The following is an 18,828-nucleotide window of genomic DNA, read 5'->3' on the forward strand; positions in this document are numbered from 1 at the left end:
GGGAGTCAAAGATCTAAACATAAGACCTGAAACAATTAAGTACATAGAAGAAGACATAGGTACTCAACTCATGGACCTGGGTTTTAAAGAGCATTTTATGAATTTGACTCCAATGGCAAGAGAAGTGAAGGCAAAAATTAATGAATGGGACTACATCAGACTAAGAAGTTTTTGCTCAGCAAGAGAAACTGATAACAAAATAAACAGAAAGCCAACTAAATGGGAAATGATATTTTCAAACAACAGCTCAGATAAGGGCCTAATATCCAAAATATACAAAGAACTCATAAAACTCAACAACAAACAAACAAACAATCCAATAAAAAAATGGGAAGAGGATATGAATAGACACTTCTCCCAGGAAGAAATACAAATGGCCAACAGATATATGAAAAGATGCTCATCTTCTTTAGCTATTAGAGAAATGCAAATCAAAACGGCAATGAGATACCACCTCACACCTGTTCGATTAGCTGTTATTAGCAAGTCAGGTAATAGCAAATGTTGGAGAGGCTGTGGAGAAAAGGAACCTCATCCACTGTTGGTGGGAATGTAAAGGTAGTACAACCATTATGAAGAAAGTAATGTGGTTCCTCAAAAACTGAAAATAGAACTACCTTATGACTCAGCAATCCCTCTACTGGGTATATATCCCCAAAAACTCAGAAACATTGATACGTAAAGGACACATGCAGCCCCATGTTTATTGCAGCATTGTTCACAGTGGCCAGGACATGGAAACAACCAAAAAGCCCATCAATAGATGACTGGATAAAGAAGATGTGGCACATATACACTATGGAATACTACTCAGCCATAAGAAATGATGACATCGGAACATTTAAAGCAAAATGGTGGGATCTTGATAACATGATACGAAGCGAAATAAGTAAATCAGAAAAAAACAGGAACTGTATTATTCCATACGTAGGTGGGACATAATAGTGAAACTAAGAGACATTGATAAGAGTGTGGTGGTTACGGGGGGAAGGGGGAATGGGAGAGGGATAGGGGGTGGGGAGGGGCACAAAGAAAACAAGATAGAAGGTGACAGAGGACAATCTGACGTTGGGTGGTGGGTATGCAACATAATTGAATGACAAGATAACCTGGACTTGTTATCTTTGAATATATGTATCCTGATATATTGATGTCACCCCATTAAAAAAATAAAATTATTAAAAAAAAATTGGTTATATAGAATACAATTTTTAAAAATCAAATTATCGTTTTCTAGGACATAGGTCTTATAAATAAAATCTAAATAGTATTTGCTCCTACTTGTCTCATTATTGTATCTGTATGAATGAAATGTCATCTTGAAGAATTAGGCTTGAAAAAGCAATTCCCAACTAGAGGAAGTAGGCTGAAGTCTTGTGGGGGAAAGACAAAGGCTGATGTAGTCTGAAAGCAAGCAAAGCTTCGTGCCATTTCTTTTGTTCTTAGTTTATTTTGAATACTGAACAATATTAAAAACAGAGAAAGAATTTTTAAAGTTTTAGTGAAATAAACTTATATGCCATAAATTTTCCCATTTAAAGTGATTCTTGGTTAAGTTTATAGTTGTGCAACTATAACCACAATCTAACTTCGGAACAGTTCCAACACCACAAAAAGAAACCTCATGCTTATTTGTAGTAGCTCGCCATCACCAACTGGCACATTAGGCCATCAAAAATTTAAGCCCTTTATCTGTAGACTTGCCCATTCTAGACATTTCATATGTATGGAAAGGTAAAATCTGTGGTCTTTGGTAATCATTATTCGGTTAGAATAGTTTCAAGTTTCATCCTTGTTGTAGCAAGTATTATCATTTTATTTCTTTTTTATTGCCAAATATTCCATTGTATGGATATACTAAATTTTGTTTATCCATTTGCTAGTTGCTGGACATTTGGCTTGTTTCCACTTTCTGGCTATCATGAATAATGCTGCTGTGAGCATTCACACATAAGTCTTTGTGTGGATGTACGTGACCTGGGAATGGAATTACTGGGTCATATGATAATTCTATGCTTAAGTGATGACTTGTATTTATCAAAATGTTAAGAATTTTAAATGATTGAAATGTGGTCCTAGAAGAAGGCACTGAAGAGTTTGAGAGGATAGGAAGATCACTGTCTCATCTCTCAAACTTTCTCTAGTATTAGGCTATGTAATATTCAATTATAGCAAATATTTTTCTCATTTTATTTTAGCTATGTTTATACACGATGTCTCTTAGCTCAACAGTACAATTTTACTGATGGTTTCTAGCATATCTAAGGTAGAAAACAGTAATTTTCCACCCACGTGAACCAGTCATGTTAAAGAATTTTGAAAGAGAAACTGGGAAAATGTTCTGTTTTTACATAAGCAATTCTTTAGAGTTTTAGGCCAAGAAGTAGACTGCAATTTTTGAATGATCTTTCCAGTTGTGGAAAATGAACTGTAGGGGATTAAAAACAGGAATAAATAAAGGAGACCACTTAGGATACCTCTGCACAAGTCCAGATGTGGACTGTGGTGGGAGCAGTGCATACATTTCAGAGGTAGAAGAGGAGGGGGAAGGATGGAGAGAAATCAAGGGTATTTTCTGACTTGAGAAGCTAGTATTAATTGAGATGAAGGCTGGGATGGGGAGAAAGTGGACTGTATGGTGGAAAGGGAAAGAAGATTTCTGTTTTAGCTTTGTTATCTGTGAGACGTCTATTAGATAGTCCAGTGGGAGTCCTGTATAGATGACAAGATCCATGGGTTTAATGATTGGAGGAAAGGTCAGGTCTACAGAGAAAAATCTGGGAGTCATCAGATTATGGATGATATTTAAAGCCAGGGGCCTAGATAAGGTCATACAGGGAGAATGTGTAGACAGAAGAAAGAAGGGGTGGGTCCAGGTACAGGCAGAGAAAAAGAAAGCCAGCAGAAATAACTGAGACGTTGACAAGTGATCCTTTTCTAGGGCGGTGCTCAATCAATTATTCATTTTCTGCAATCTCTTCCTTCACTAGCCACTTCTCCAAGATTATAAAAATGTACAGGTCATTCTTATCCTCAAAATTATACTCCATCAATCAAGTTTCTTTCCAAGGAGCCATGTCTGCATTCCCTCCTTTGTTTCCATGACACTGCACAGCCTGCTTCTTTGTCAGCTTTTCACATTGCCATCTAATTCTTCTGGAATCTCACATGTCGGCATTTTCTAAGGTTTTGTTTCTATTTCTCTAAACATTTGCTCAGAGATTAATGTCCTCTCTCAGAGGTATAACACCAATGCAGATGACTCCAAAATCTAAATTTCTAACTTTAATTTCTCTTAGGACATTTAGATCCAAAATTCTACTTATATACTAGATAGCTTTGCCTGGAAATCTGACCTGTTTAATAATCACAAACTGTGAGAGATGGGAGAAACTCTTAGTAAAAACCCATTTTAACTCTCTCACTTACAGGCAAGGAGACTGAGGCACATAGTACTATCTTTAAAGCCACACGGCTAATAATTGGAAAGACTAAAACCTGGCATTCTTGATCCAATTATCAAAATCAAATTAATCATCTTCATCACAAAATCAGTGTGTCCCCCCACACCTTTTTAGGTTTTTTTTTTTTTTTTTAATTTTTTTACAGAGACAGCGAGTGAGTCAAAGAGGGATAGACAGAGACAGACAGACAGGAACGGAGAGAGATGAGAAGCATCAATCATTAGTTTTTCATTGCACGTTGCAACACCTTCGTTGTTCATTGATTGCTTTCTCATATGTGCCTTGACCGCGGGCCTTCAGTAGACTGAGTAACCCCTTGCTGGAGCCAGCGACCTTGGGTTCACGCTGGTGGGCTTTTTTTGCTCAAACCAGATGAGCCCACGCTCAAGCTGGTGACCTCGGGGTCTTGAACCTGGGTCTTCCGCATCCCAGTCCGACGCTCGATCCACTGCGCCACCGCCTGGTCAGGCCCCCCCCCCCACCTTTTTATTCTTCCTATCACTAAGGTCAGATACTTAAAGCCTTTTATAATATAACCTAATTCACTAATTTAATCTTTAGTTTCTTTTCCTTACTGTCCTGGTCACACTACGTGTACTCACTGTGGTGCCTCACATTTACTGCGTGGTGGCCTTCCTTTAGACTCTTTCCGTGCCTTCTCCTACGTGAAACACAACACACTCCTAACATATAAAATTCTAGGACTTATCTCAACCATATATTACCTCTTCCATAAACCTTTTCTTAATTTATTTGTATTTCTTTTATAGCCCTTATATTCTAAATAGATAATAAATATGTGTATATTTGCCTTACTCTACTACTCGAATACTTGAAGGTAGGGACTTATTATATCTCCTGTAATACTTAGCAGGTATTTTTTTTTTTTAATAAGGGTCACCTTTGCACAGCCACAAACAAACATCAAACTAAGTAAGTAAAAAACAAATCGGAGAACCTATAAGCCATCAGAGTCACTCGATGACTTTTTAAGTCATTACTGTCTCTCATGTGATAATTACCTTCCAATGGTTTGGCTCAGCTGTGCCCTATTTGCTCTTATTTGTCATTAAAGCCTCACATATTATTCATTCGTATTTTATAGCATTTATGCAGGAAGGCAGCAATGTAAGCTCCCTTGACTATGATTCTTTCAACAGATAATAGAAAATAAATTGCAATTAGATTTTGGTAATTGTATATAATTAACTCAAAATGAGCTGTTAATTACAAAAAATATGTTTTTACTTCCTCGTTATCTCATTTATTTTAGTTCCAAATTCTTAATGCCTCACTTGAGTAAGTTTAATATTTTAAATACACAGAGTATTTTTAATACTAAGATAATGTAAATTTCCAAAATAAACAAAATTCAGCTTAAAATTAAATTTTATCTAGGGAGTTCTACTGGCAAACGAATGTCAAACTTCTTCAAATTCTTATGATATAAATTAACATTTTAAAAGGTCTCTATCAAAGGTATTTTAGGAAAGATTTTTTTCAAAGCAGTGCATAGTTCTACCTTATTTTTGTCATAATTGTTTGAATGTAGGACATGCAGGCCCAGATGTACCTGAACTCTTTTTTTTTTTTTTTGTATTTTTCTGAAGCTGTAAACGGGGAGAGACAGTCAGACAGACTCCCGCATGCGCCCAACAGGGATCCACCCGGCATGCCCACCAGGGGACGCTCTGCCCACCAGGGGGCGATGCTCTGCCCCTCCGGGGCGTCGCTCTGTCGAGACCAGAGCCACTCTAGCGCCTGGGGCAGAGGCCAAGGAGCCATCCCCAGCGCCCGGGCCATCTTTGCTCCAATGGAGCCTTGGTTGCGGGAGGGGAAGAGAGAGACAGAGAGGAAGGAGGGGGGGGTGGAGAAGCAAATGGGTGCTTCTCCTATGTGCCCTGGCCGGGAATTGAACCCGGGTCCCCCGCACGCCAGGCCGACGCTCTACCACTGAGCCAACCAGCCAGGGCCGTACCTGAACTTTTAAAGCATGCCCATTTCTTAAACTGAAGCATTTGCTTCCAAAGCATTCACTACACTCACCTGAACAGAAGTAATGAAAACTTTCATAAATTGCAAGTGGGAGTATGAATTGCTACAACTTTTTAGAAAAGAAAATTGGTATGGAGTACTGTAATTTATCATTATAAATTATACTGGCATATACTTATGTAAAAATAGCAATTTCATTTTGGAGAATTTATTCTAATAAAACAGAAGTAGGAGAACACAAGAATACATACAGTCATGCTTATTATAGCATTGTATGTAGAGGTAAAGAACATGAAATAACTTGAATGTCCAACAATGGAAGTGCTGGATACATTAACAATATACACAGAAACAAGTTTAGTGGCTTGAACAACACAAGTTTATTATTCCATAGATCTATAGATCAGAAGTCTAACACAGGCCTCACTCGGCTAACACTGAGGTTTAGGAAAGGCTATGTTCCCTTCTGTAGGCTCCAGAGGAGGATGTTTCTTGGCTCATTTGGGTTGTTGGCAGAATTTAGTTTCTTTAAATTGGGTAATTGAGGTCCCCATTTCCTTGCTGGTTGTCAGCTGATGACAGTTCTGAGCTTCTAGAGGCTACCTCCACTCCTCGGCTTGTGAACTCCTTCTTCCATCTTCCAAGCCAGCAATAGCAATTTAAGTCATTCCCATGTTGGAATCTTTCTTCCTCCTTCCACCTCATCTCTCTGACCCAACAAAGAAAGGTTCTTTACTTTTCAGGACTCGTGATTAGACTGGGAACACCCAGATAATGCAGGATAATTTCCTGTCTCAAGGTCGATTGCCTTGATCATATCTGCATAGTCCCTTTACCATGTAAGGTAACATATTGAGAAGTTCCAGGGATTAGGGCACAGACATCTTTGGGGCAATTTTTCCACTTACCATGGTTTTACATCTAAAAATTTTATAGCTGACCACAAAGTACTGTTAAGTAGGGGGAAAATTAACAAGTATGTGTACAGTTTGGTTTCAAATATTTAAGGATGTTGTGTGTGTGTGTGTGTGTGTGTGTGTGTGTGTGTGTGTGTGTGTGTGTATATATATATATATATATATGGAAGCATAAAGAAAGGTGAAAAAGGATATCAGGCTGCCAACACTAATTCAGAATAGGGGAGTAAATAGGGAACGAAAGATGACAGATCTTTTCTTGATGTGTCTTTTGATGTTTCACTTTTTATAAGAAAATGTTTCTCTTGGAATTTAGCACACTTTGATAAAAACTAAAGTAGAATATGAAACAAAATGTTAATATCAAAATACCTCATATTCAATGAAATAAGGTCTACAGGTTACATATAAAATATATATTTTTTTATTATTAATTTTCTGGGCTGACATCAATAAATCAGGATACATATGTTCAAAGAAAACATGTCCAGGTTATCTTGTCAATCAATTATGTTGCATACCTATCACCCAAAGTCAGATTGTCCTCCATCACCTTCTATCTAGTTTTCTTTGTGCCCCTCGCCCTCCCCTTCTGCTCTTCTCCCCCCCCCCCGTTAACCAACACACTCTTGTCAATGTCTCTTAGTCTCGTTTTTATGTTCCACTTACGTATGGAATAATGCAGTTCTTGTTTTTTTCTGATTAACGTATTTCACTCTGTATAATGTTATCAAGATCCCAACATTTTGTTGTAAATGATCTGATGTCATCATTTCTTATGGCTGAGTAGTATTCCATAGTGTATATGTGCCACATCTTCTTTATCTAGTCTTCCATTAAAGGGCTTTTTGGTTGTTTCCATGTCTTGGCCACTGTGAACAATGCTGCAATAAACAGGGGGCTGCATGTGTCTTTACATATCAATGTCTCTGAGTTTTGGGGGTATATACTCAGTAGAGGGATTGCTGGGTCATAAGGTAGTTCTATTTTCAGTTTTTTGATGAACCACCATACTTTCTTCCATAATGGTTGTACTACTTTACATTCCCACCAACAGTGGATGAGGGTTCCTTTTTCTCCACAGCCTCTCCAACATTTGCTATTACCTGTCTTGTTGATAATAGATAATCTAACAGGTGTGAGGTGGTATCTCATTGCAGTTTTGATTTGCATTTCTCTAACAACTAATGAAGATGAGCATCTTTTCATATATCTGTTGGCCATTTGTATTTCTTCCTGGGAGAAGTGTCTTTTCATGTCCTCTTCCCATTTTTTTATTGAATTGTTTGTTTATTTTTGAGTTTTATGAGTTCTTTATATATTTTGGATATTAGGCCCTTATCTGAGCTGTTGTTTGAAAATATCATTTCCCATTTAGTTGGCTGTCTGTTTATTTTGTTGTCAGTTTCTCTTGCTGAGCAAAAACTTCTTAGTCTGATGTAGTCCCATTCATTTATTTTTGCCTTCTCTTCCCTTGCCTTTGGAGTCAAATTCATAAAATGCTCTTTAAAACCAAGGTCCATGAGTTTAGAACCTATGTTTTCTTTTATGTACTTTATTGTTTCAGGTCTTATATTTAAGTCTTTGATCCATTTTGAATTAATTTTAGTACAAGGGGACAAACTGTAGTCGAGTTTCATGCTTTTGCATGTGGCTTTCCAGTTTTCCCAGCACCATTTGTTGAAGAGGCTTTCTTTTCTCCATTCTCTGTTGTTGGCCCCTTTATCAAAAATTATTTGATCATATATATGTGGTTTTATTTCTGGACGTTCTATTCTGTTCCATTGGTCTGAGTGTCTATTTTTCTGCCAATACCTTGCTGTTTTGATTGTCGTGGCTCTATAATATAATTTGAAGTCAGATAGAGTAATGCCTCCAGCTTCATTCTTTTTCTTTAGGATTGCTTTGGCTATTCAGGGTTTTTTAAAGTTCCATATAAATCTGATGATTTTTTTGTTCCATTTCTTTAAAAAATGTCATTGGAATTTTGATGGAAATTGCATTAAATTTGTATATTGCTTTGGGTAATATGGCCATATTGATTATATTTATTCTTCCTATCCAAGAACAAGGAATATTCTTCCATCTCATTGTATCTTTTTCGATTTCCCTTAACAATGCTTTGTAGTTTTCATTATATAGGTCCTTTACATTCTTTGTTATGTTTATTCCTAGGTATTTTTTTGTTGTTGTTGTTGCAATCGTGAAGGGGATTATTTTTTTGAGTTCGTTCTCAAATGTTTCATTGTTGGCATATAGAAAGGCTATGGACTTCTGTGTGTTAATTTTGTATCCTGTGACCTTACTGTATTGGCTTATTGTTTCTAGTAGTCTTTTTGTAGATTCTTTGGGGTTTTCGATGTATAGGATCATATCATCTGAAAAAAGTGATACCTTTACTTCTTCTTTTCTGATATGGATGCCTTTTATTTCTTTGTCTTGTCTGATTGCTCTGGCTAGAACCTCTAGCACCACATTAAATACGAGTGGAGAGAGTGGACAACCCTGTCTTGTTCCTGATTTAAGGGGGAAAGCCTTCAGTTTTGTGCTATTTAATATGATGTTAGCTAATGGTTTATCATATATGGCTTTTATCATGTTGAGATATTTTCCTTCTATACCCATTTTGTTGAGAGTCTTAAACATAAAATTGTGTTGTATTTTATCGAATGCCTTTTCTGCATCTATTGATAAGATCATGTGGTTTTTGTTCTTTGTTTTGTTGATATGGTGTATTACATTAACCGTTTTACGTATGTTGAACCATCTTTGCGATTCTGGGATGAATCCCACTTGATCGTGATGTATTACTTTTTTAATATGTTGTTGTATTCGATTTGCTAGTATTTTGTTTAGTATTTTAGCATCTGTATTCATTAGAGATATTGGTTTGTAGTTTTCTTTATTTGTGCTGTCCTTGCCTGGTTTCGGTATGAGAGTTATGTTGACCTCATAAAATGTGTTTGGAAGTATTGCTTCTTCTTTAATTTTTTGGAAGACTTTGAGTAGAATAGGAACTAAGTCTTCTTTGAATGTTTGATAGAATTCGCGAGTATAACCGTCTGGGCCTTGACTTTTATTTTTGGGGAGGTTTTTAATAGTTTTTTCTATTTCTTCCCTACTAATTGGTCTGTTTAAGCTTTCTTCTTCTTCTTGACTCAGTCTAAGAAGGTTGTATTGTTCTAGGAATTTATCAAGAGGTTATATATTAAGATTGCCTTTAATAATGTGATTATGGACATGTGTTATTCTCCTCTTTTGGCTAACCAGTATTTTAATTTCTTTTCTGGCAAGCAAGTGAATATATAATGATATAGCTAAATGTGAATAGCATTAATAAGAAAAAATATTTAAAATAAAAAAATGTAATAAAAAGTTCTTATACAACAACTGAAGAAGAAGTAATGCCTATATATAAAAAAATGTGTATATAGTCAGGAATAAAAATTTCTGCATAGAAAAACAAAGGGTTAATAATACAAAGAAAAGATTCATCTTAATTGAGTATTGAATAACTGCAAAATACAATAGCAATCTATTTTTCACCTATTAAACTGACAAATGTTGTTTATAATAATTAACACTGTAGCCGGACCAGGTAATTGTGCAGGGGATAGAGCATGGGACTGGGATAGAGAGGACCCAGGTTCGAAACTCCAAGGTTGCCAGCTTGAGCATGCGCTCATCTGGCTAGAGCATGAGCTCACCACTTTGAGCGTGGGGGTTGTTGGCTTGAGTATGGGATCATAGACATGACCCTATGGTTGCTGGCATGAGCCCAAAAGTCACTGGTTTGAAGCCCAAGGTAACTGGCTTGAGTCCAAGGTCCTGAACAAGGGGTCCTTCATTCTGCTGGAGCCTACTGGTCAAGGCACATATGAAAAAGCAATCAATAAACAACTAAGGAGCTGCAATGAAGAACTGATGCTTCTCATCTCTGTCCCTATCTCTCTCTCTCTAAGAAAAAAAAATCAGTGAAGAGCCAATTTATAAGACTGATTGAAAGCAAATGCATTCCTTCTGACATCTCTAAAAATTATAGTAAAAGTATAGAGACATAAAATTATGTAATGGCAAAAAATGAAGAGGAATGGACAACAAATAAGACCGATCACAAAATTTTAGAAGCGTATAAAGCAGATGTATGAGTTCAAACTCAACTAGCCAAGTAGAAAAATCTAACTGAAATATTTGCAAAGGAGGGTGTTAGGCTGAAACATGCCAGAGCACTCCCGAGAGGATCAGGGATAAAAGGAACCAGGTAGGAATGCAGGTGGAACTGTAAGCATGATTTGTTGAAAGTCTGCATAGCATTAAACATTCAAGATGCACTCTTTTATCTCCAGAGCCTGTCAAGTATCTCTCCCTGATTGGAATTTTACTCCCCTGGAGAGGTTGAACCCAAATTACTCTATCTTGGGGGTCTAAAATACAGCTGAGGGCAGAAATACCATAGTTAAAAGGAATATTAAGTGAAAGTCTATATAATGAGCACTGGGTCCAATTTCCCTTCTTCCACTGGTCTCCCCACATTGGCAGCCAAGCTTATATAATGCTCCATTCCTTCTTCCCACTCAGGCAGATTTATCCTTAGGGAAACCAACTATCCAAAAGAAAGGGCCTATAGCAGATTCCCAGGGTTCCTACCTGATCACCCCACAATGAAGCTCATCAGTTCATGAGCCCTGCTCACTTATACTGAGAGCTTTCTTTTTTTTATTTATTCAGTGAGAGGAGGGGAGGCAGAGACAGACTGCACATGTACCCTGACCAGGATCCACCCAGCAAGCCCACTAGGGGGTGATGCTTTGCCCATCTGAGGTGTTGCTTTGTTGCTCAGCAACCGAGCTCTTCTTAGCACCTGGGGTAGAGGCCATGGAGCCATCCTCAGTGCTGGGCACCAGCTTACTCCAATTGAGCCACGGCTGCAGAAGGTAGGGGGAGAGAGAGAGAGAGAGAGAAGCAAGGGGAAGGGTGGAGAAGCAGATTGGCACTTCTCCTATGTGCCCTGACCAGGATTCAAACCCAGGACATCCACATGCCAGGCTGATGCTCTACCATTGAGCCAATTGGCCAGGGCATTGAGAGCTTTCAATAACTTTTCACTACTTTGTTTGTAAATATATATGCATTGTAAGACTTTAAAAAAAAAAAGTTTTGATTTGGTGAAAATAGTAACAAGGCACCAAGAAAAAAGAAACTTCAAAATCTATTATTAATATCCTCAGAGATAAGAGAAAAATAAAACAAGTATTGGTTCTTTTTTTTTTAAATGTCTTTTTTTAAAATTTTTTATTTATTTATTCATTTTTAGAGAGGACAGAGAGAGGGAGAGAGAGAGACAGAGAGAGAGAGAAGGGGGGAGGAGCTGGAAGCATCAACTCCCATATGTGCCTTGCCCAGGCAAGCCCAGGGTTTCGAACCGGCGACCTCAGCATTTTCAGGTCGACGTTTTATCCACTGCGCCACCACAGGTCAGGCCCAAGTATTGGCTCTTATATAAAAAAAACACTTAGAGAATAATGTGTTATTTGGAATTATATCAGTAAAAAAATTCAACAGAAGGGCTGAAAAAGAGTTCAGAAAATCTTTTAGAAACTAGAAAAAAGGGACAGATATGAAAGACTGGATAGAAAAGTAAGAAAGTGAGAGATGATTCCAAGACATTCAATAGCTGATTAATAGACTTCTGGAAAGAAAGAATATTAAAATAACATAAAAAATGAAATGAAGAAAACTGACAAAGAATCTACAAATTAAACAAAGTTTCCTACTTGAAAGACTCCACTAATTACTCAGTATAATTAATGGAAAAGGGTACACATTGGTATTAATTTTTACAATGATTCAGAGAAAGACAAGATTGTAATAGTGTCCATGGAGAATAAGCCACATAAAAAAATGATCAAACTACACCAAATTTATTAGTGACAAAAAAAAAAAACCACAAAAAACTTGAAGGTAATGAAATCCAACCTTCAATCTATTCTGAAGAAAAATTAACAACCAAGAATTATATATCCAGCTAAACTGTACAATAAATGTAAAGACAGATGTAAGACATTTTTCAGAGGTATGAGATCTTTAAAAATTATTGCCTCTACTCTTTCTCAGTAAGCTATTGAATGACACGTTTAAGGGAGATGAGTATAAACCAAAAAGAAGAGAATATGTAGTTCAAACAAAAGAGGCATATAATCCAGAAAAGCAAAAATTTCCAGGAGGATGGATAAAAAAATTTCAGATTAATAGAAAGAGTGAAAGATTCAAATTCTATGCAACAGCTCTTCCAGTTCTGACTGACCTCTGAACTACACATGAACAGGGAAGGCTCAATTATCCCAGATAAAGTTAAAATAACAGTAAAAATTTTCATTGTCACTTACTCAAGGGAAGTAGTTTGAAATTAGAGTTCAGTCAAGTTAGCTGGCTGCTAGCATTAAAAAAATAACATTGTTCAGAAAAATATGACTGAATTGTATAGTCAGTCACAATGACTAAGAAACAATCCAAAATTACTAAACATACAGAGAAACAAGAAAACATAACCAATTGACCAATGGAGATAAACCTCCAAGATGATCCAGATGTCAGAATACTTAGCAGACAAGTACTTAAAAAAAAATGTTTGTAATGAATAATATAGGAAATTACAGCAGAGAAGTAAAAATTATAACAAAGTTCCAAATAGCATGATCAGGGGTTGGAGCAGTGGATAGAGCATTGGACTGGTATGCTGAGGACTCAGGTTCGAGACCCCAAGGTCGCCAGTTTGAGCGCAGGCTCATCTGGTTTGAGCAAAAGCTCACAAGCTTGGACCCGAGGTCTCTGGCTCGAGCAAGGGGTTACTCGGTCTGCTGAAGGCCCACGGTCAAGGCACATATGAGAAAGCAATCAATGAACAACTAAGGTGTCACAACAAAAAACTGATGATTGATGCTTCTCATCTCTCTCTGTTCCTGTCTGTCTCTATCTATCCCTCTCTCTGACTCTCTCTTTGTCTCTGTAAAAAAAAAAAAAAAAAAAGCTTAAAAAAAGCTTAAAAAAAAGTTCCAAATAGAAATTTTAAAACTGAAGAACCCAATGTCTGAAAATTTAAAAAATTCACTCTAAGTAACATGAAAGTTGATGAACTTGAGGATAGATCAATGTAAACTATTCAATATAAAAAATAAAGAAAAATATTTTAAAATATTCATAGAAAGTCAGGGGTAAGCAGTAGTATCTAAAGGTCCAATGTACAAGTAAATATAGTCTTAAAGAAGAGGAGAAAAAGAATGGGGGAAAAATATATATATTTGAAAAAATAACCACCAAAAATTCTTCAGATGTCATGAAAAAGTATCAAACATAGGTTTTTTTTGACAGAGAGACAGAGAGAGGGACAGACAGGGACAAACAGACAGAAAGGGAGACAGATGAGAAGCATCAAATCTTTGTTGAAACACTTTAGTTGTTCATTGATCAAACATAGTGTTGGAGTAAATTGATTTAATTTTTATGGAAAGAAACATGTTAATGTGAATCAAGAATCTTAAAAGGATTCATGTATACTCTGAGCTAGCAGTCCACTCATAGGAATTTATACTAAGAAAATGGGTAGAAGTAAATTAATAATTTATTTAGGGAAAGGCATAATTTCTTCAAAGCAGAATTTCAAAGCAAAACCCTGTATTAACCAATGACAGGCTATAGATAAATACGGAATAACAGATGTCACACAATAAATATTTGTTAATTAAATTACTATATTTTCATAAAAATTTAATGGTATCAGAAAATGTAGTGAAAAAAGCAAAAATAAAGTTCTGTATAAGTACAATCCCTATTACTCAATATAGAATATATAATTATAAAAAAGATGAAAAGGGGAAAAGAGGTTTAAAAGATTCTAAATGGTAGGAATATGAATAATTTTTATTCTCTTCTTTAAATTTTCCTATATACTTCAAAACTTTATAATGAGAATGTATTTATTCATATGATCAGAAAACTGGATTCACCAGCATGGAGCTATAACTATATACCTAACATATCCTTAATATCAGTATCCTGTATAGACTACTCAATTTTACCTTGGTCCAGAGTCACTCCCATTCTTATCCAGGTTGAGCTCTCGCGGCTTAGTAAGCTCTTTATCAGCAGCCAGTTCTTGTGACTTAAATACAGCTTGAGTTCTTAACCTGTAAAAATAAATTTAGAGAAAATCTAATCCTGTCGAACCTATGAAACTGAATGGTAATTCTTGAAAGACCACTCTCTTCTAGGTATATTATCCAGCAATTTTCAAGTTAAAACTCAATCTACCAAAAATATATACAGTGGTACCTTGAGATACAAATTTAATTCGTTCTGTAACCGAGCTCGTAAGTCAGTCAACTTGTATATCAAACTGCCGATACTGGACTCATGTGCCAACGTGCCAACTAGCGGCAGCTTCCCGACTCGTATCTCAGAATTTCGCTTGGATCTCGAACAAAAATACAGACCGAGTCTCAGCTCGTATCTTAAAAAATTCATATGTTGGTCTGTTCGTATCTCGGTACCATTGTAAATGGTTTCTTCCTAAAGACACATAAAGACAAAGCAGTTTCAGAAGAATTTATAGAGGACGGGGGAAGAATATCATTTAAAAACTCAACATTACAGATGTTTTAGGAGCAATTTAAATATCTTCTCTAGAGATTTAAAGCTTCTCCATATCCATTGCTGAGCAAGTGTTTTTTGGTCACCAGAGTCTAAAATGTAAATTCCAGTAACAGTAAGTAAAACTGACCCTGCCCAACGTATCCATTGGTGGAGCTTTTCATACTGATCATTTAAAAAGCTGGGGCTATAGCTCACTGACCAACATTTTATCTGGGTTACAGAAAAACTTCCCCCAAAAGATCCTGAAGAAATTCCATCTATTATTGGTGGGAATGTAAACTGGTACATCCATTAGGGTGAACAGTATAGGAGTGTCTCAAAAATTTTAAAAAAGAACTACCATATGATACAGCAATTCCACTTCCAGATACTTATCTAAAGGAAACAAAATTAGTATGTTTAAAAGATATCTGCACTCCCATGTTCACTGCAGTATTATTCACAATAGTCAAGATATGGAACTAAATGTCTGTCAAGAGATGAATGTATAAAGAAGATGGATTATATATATGAATGTTATCTATCCATGAGAAAGAAATCCTGCCATTTGGGATAACATGGATATACTTAGAGGATATTTTGCAAAATGAACATCCCAAAATACCAAAATTTGTGAGATACAGTCAAAACAGTGCTGAGAAGGAAATTTATAGTACTAAATGTTTCCACTAGAAAACAAAAAGAGTCTCAAATCAATAAGTTCCCACCTTAAGAAATTAGAAAAAAAATGAGCAAGATAATCCAAAGCAATCAGAAGAACATTATAAGGAAATGAATGAAATAAACAAATAATACCAATATTACTTTGATACTGAAACTAGACCAAGACAGTACAAAACAAACAAACAAAACCATAGACCAGTATCTCTTATCAATATTAAAGCAAATATCCTTAGCAAAATTGTAAATAGAAGTTAGTAATACATAAAATGTTATGGTATACTATGAGCAAATGGGTTTATTTTAGGTATGCAATTCTAGGTCAACACTAAAATAGCAATCAGTATAATCTATTATATTTAGCAGGTTAAGTAAGAAATATCAATTGATTCATAAAAGGGCTTTGAATTATTCAACAAACATTTATGATAAAGCTATATATATATATAAGCTACAAGAAAAAAATTGATAAATCAGATTTTATCAAAATTGAAACTTTACTCTGAAAAATTCTGTTAAGAGATTAAAAAGACAAGCTATGGAATGTGAGAAAATATTTGCAACTCACATATTTAACAAAGGGCTTATATCTAGAATAAATAAATAACTCTCAAAATTCAATAGTAAAAAGGAGACTCAAACCATCCAATCAGAATATGGGCCAAAAATATTAAAGAGACCATTTATTTACCCAGGCGGATGGAAGAAGAGCAAACAAGCAAATGCAAAGATGCTCAACACCAATGCCATCAGGGGAATGAAAATTCCACAATGAGATGTCACGATGCACACATTAGAAGAGAAAAAGTAAAAACTTGTGACAATACTAAATGCCGAAAGGCAAGGATATGAAGAAATGATCTCGCCTACACAGCTAGTGGGAAAGTATTTTAAATTAAGTGTAGTATAAGCTAAATTTCAGAAAACTAAATATACTTACCCTATGATCTAACAATTATTACCCTAGCTTTCAAGTGTATAAACAAAAACATTATTCACACAAAAATTTGTATAAAAATGTACGTAGCAGTTCTATTTCTAACAGAAGAACCTGGAAACAACTAAATTGTTCTTCAATAGATGAAGGGTGAAACAATTCATGGCATAACCATATATGGTATACTACTCAATAATCAAAAGGTACAATATATGCAATAACCTAGATGGATCTCAAGTGCATTATTACACTTAATGGAAAAAGCCAATACCAAAAATTTATATAATACGGAATTCCATTTTATAACATTCTCCAAATGATAAAATTTTAGAAATAGACAACAAATTAGTGGTTTCCAGATGTTAGGAATGGTGGGGGCAGAATAGGGCAGGGAAACTCTAGAGACAGTACAAATGAAATCTTGGTTCTATATTTGATTGTAGTGGTGGTTACACAAATCTACAAATCTACACATGTGATAAAATGATCCAGAACTATCCAATGTTAATTTACTAGTTTTGATAGTGTATTATAGTTATGTAAGTAAAGTCATTGGGGGAAACAATAAAGAATACATGCAATCTCCCTGTACTATTTTTGCAACTTCCTGTCAATCTATAATTATTTAAAAATAAAGTTTATAAAAATCTATGTAAATATTAATTTTTGCAACTTATACATACATAAAACTTGCTCAAAAGCTGTGTTCCATATCTCTCTCATCTAAGCAATGATGATCAAGAGAACAATAAAGACTTTATTATCATTATGCAGCATTATTTGAATTATGCAGCATTATTTGACAATTCAATGATGTTCAAATGAACATGATGTCTATTCTTTTCTTAAGTGAAAGGTGAGGAGACAGAAAAACAGATTCTTGCATGCGTGACGACCAGGATGCTTCCAGAAAGCCTCCTATGGGGCGATGCTCTGCCCATCTGGAGCTGTTGCTCCACTGCTCAGCAATCAAGCTACTTTATCGCCTGAGGCAAGGTCCTCAGTGCTGAGGACAGGTCCATGGCCAACTTGCTCCACCTGAGCCATGGCTGTGGGAGGAGAAGAGAGAGATAGAGAGAGAGAGAGAGAGAAAGGAAAGGGAGAGGGGTGAAGAAGCAGATGGTTGCTTCTGCTGTGTGCCCTGACCGGGACTTTATTTTTCAATCCTAAGTACCTAGAACCATTCCTCATCTATCATAGGCATCAGTAAATGTTTGTTGAATGATGTTATCAGAAGAGAGTATACATAATTTGAGGATTAACAATCGGGGTCATAAAACTGAAGCAACATTTCAGCCTTTGGTGACAATCTTGTTATAAGTGGCTTTATTTTCATGTATTTGAAAGCCTCTAGGTTTTAACAATGATGATTAGAATCATCTGATCATAGGAAGAGAAAGAGGACGATGGCTTTTGGTTCCAAGAAAACTAAGTATGGTAGATAGTTTCCCCACCCACCATCCATGAAGAATACTTCCAAGACCCCTAATGGATGCCTTAAAATGTGGATAATACTGAACCCTATATTGTATATGCAATGTTTCTTCCTATACATACCTTTTCACTTAAAGGCAGCACTTTTGGCTTTTCTTTGATATATTGGAATTCTCAGCATCACTACTCTTGTACTTTGGGGCTGTTATTAAGTAAAACAAAGGTGACTTGAACATGGCACTGTGATACCATGACAGTCGATCTGATAACCAAGATGGCTACTAAGTGACTAACAGGCAGGAATCGTATACAGTGTAGGTATGCTGGACAAAGGGACAGTTCATGTCCTGAGTGGGATGAAGTGAGATGGAAAAAGATTTCATCTTGCTACTTGGGATAGTGCATAATTTGAAAATTATGAATTTTTTATTTCTGGAATTTTCCACATATTTTTGGACTTAAAATTTACTCTTTAAAAAACATGATATCTTATTGTTTCAAATATAGCTGTATCTGGTTTACTGTTAATTTTGCTTGAATAAATTAAGATGGCACATTTTATGACTGCATTTAAAAGTATGCTGAACTATATATCAAAATAGCAATTTAGCTCTTGAAACACTGTTCTTAGGGAAGAACTGTTAAGGGAAGCACCGTTAAAGAACAGGAAAAGGCTGAATTGAGCAGGCTCCCATCATTTGTTATACTTTATATTATGGTTGATGGACATGATTATGGGACAATGACAGCTATTCATACTTCTTCACAATCG

The 18,828-nt window shown here is 35.9% G+C and overlaps 1 protein-coding gene across 3 annotated transcripts in view; it reads right to left on the minus strand.

The window, feature by feature from the left end:
• The window catches only part of KIAA1328 (KIAA1328 ortholog), a 343,953-nt gene that overhangs the window by 101,138 nt on the left and 223,987 nt on the right, over positions 1-18,828 (minus strand). For all 3 annotated transcript variants that reach the window (XM_066246454.1, XM_066246456.1, XM_066246455.1), the window contains exon 8: positions 14,452-14,559. In XM_066246454.1, the coding sequence (XP_066102551.1) occupies positions 14,452-14,559 (108 nt within the window). The remainder of the gene's footprint in view (positions 1-14,451; positions 14,560-18,828) is intronic.

The sequence above is a fragment of the Saccopteryx bilineata genome, chromosome 11 (assembly GCF_036850765.1).
Source record: "Saccopteryx bilineata isolate mSacBil1 chromosome 11, mSacBil1_pri_phased_curated, whole genome shotgun sequence".
NCBI lineage: Eukaryota > Metazoa > Chordata > Mammalia > Chiroptera > Emballonuridae > Saccopteryx > Saccopteryx bilineata.